General features: G+C 61.1%; 1 protein-coding gene across 1 annotated transcript; it reads right to left on the bottom strand.

Moving 5' to 3' along the window:
- Positions 1-41: 41 nt before the first annotated feature.
- EMIHUDRAFT_124653 (hypothetical protein) lies at positions 42-350 on the bottom strand (the record flags this gene model as incomplete). Its single annotated transcript, XM_005763893.1, has 1 exon — positions 42-350. A coding segment is annotated over one exon (309 nt), but the record flags the coding sequence as incomplete, so codon positions are not given.
- Positions 351-643: the final 293 nt, after the last annotated feature.

The following is a 643-nucleotide window of genomic DNA, read 5'->3' as shown; positions in this document are numbered from 1 at the left end:
GTCCTCGACAGCTCCGCGAGTGCGTCTGCCAGCGGCGTCACCGGCTCTGTCAGCAGAAAGATGAGCCCGTTGTCGGCGAGCTCTCCCGCGTCGAGGCACTTGACGCAGTACGGGTGCTTGAGCGTGCGGTACCGGCGCATCGCGTTGCGCGCCAGCTCGGTCTGCGCGTCCGTCCCCTTCTTGATGTCGTACAGGAACACCGTGACGTCGCACTCCAGCTTCCGCGACTTGCCGGCGTACAGCCGCCACGGCGTCTTTCCGGCAAACGAGGCGTACTCCTCGCCGAGTTCGTACGGCAGATTGGCACCGGCGACCAGCTTGGAAGCCGCGCTCACCATGGAGGAGAACATGGCTGCGGATCCGGCGCGCACCGCCGCCAGAACATAGAGAAGAAAATTTTTTTCATCATTTTCGGTGGGACCCTGTCCTTCTCCCACCACCTCTCTCCTTAAAATCCCTGTGTGGTGGCGGCGTGCTGTCCTCCCATCCCTCCCTTGGTTTTCTGTTTTTTCTTTCTTTTTCGATGCCAACCGACAGCTACCGACCGCCGCCCCCCCCCCCCCCCCGACTTGCGGTGCGGAGCGAAAAAAAACTGTTCAGTTTTCAAAGGCAAAACACAACGCTCTGCGGTTGGTGCACCCCT

Source organism: Emiliania huxleyi, assembly GCF_000372725.1.
Source record: "Emiliania huxleyi CCMP1516 unplaced genomic scaffold EMIHUscaffold_6101, whole genome shotgun sequence".
NCBI lineage: Eukaryota > Haptophyta > Isochrysidales > Noelaerhabdaceae > Emiliania > Emiliania huxleyi.
Note: the sequence above shows the minus strand (reverse complement) of the source record. Positions and strands in the feature narration are given on the sequence as shown.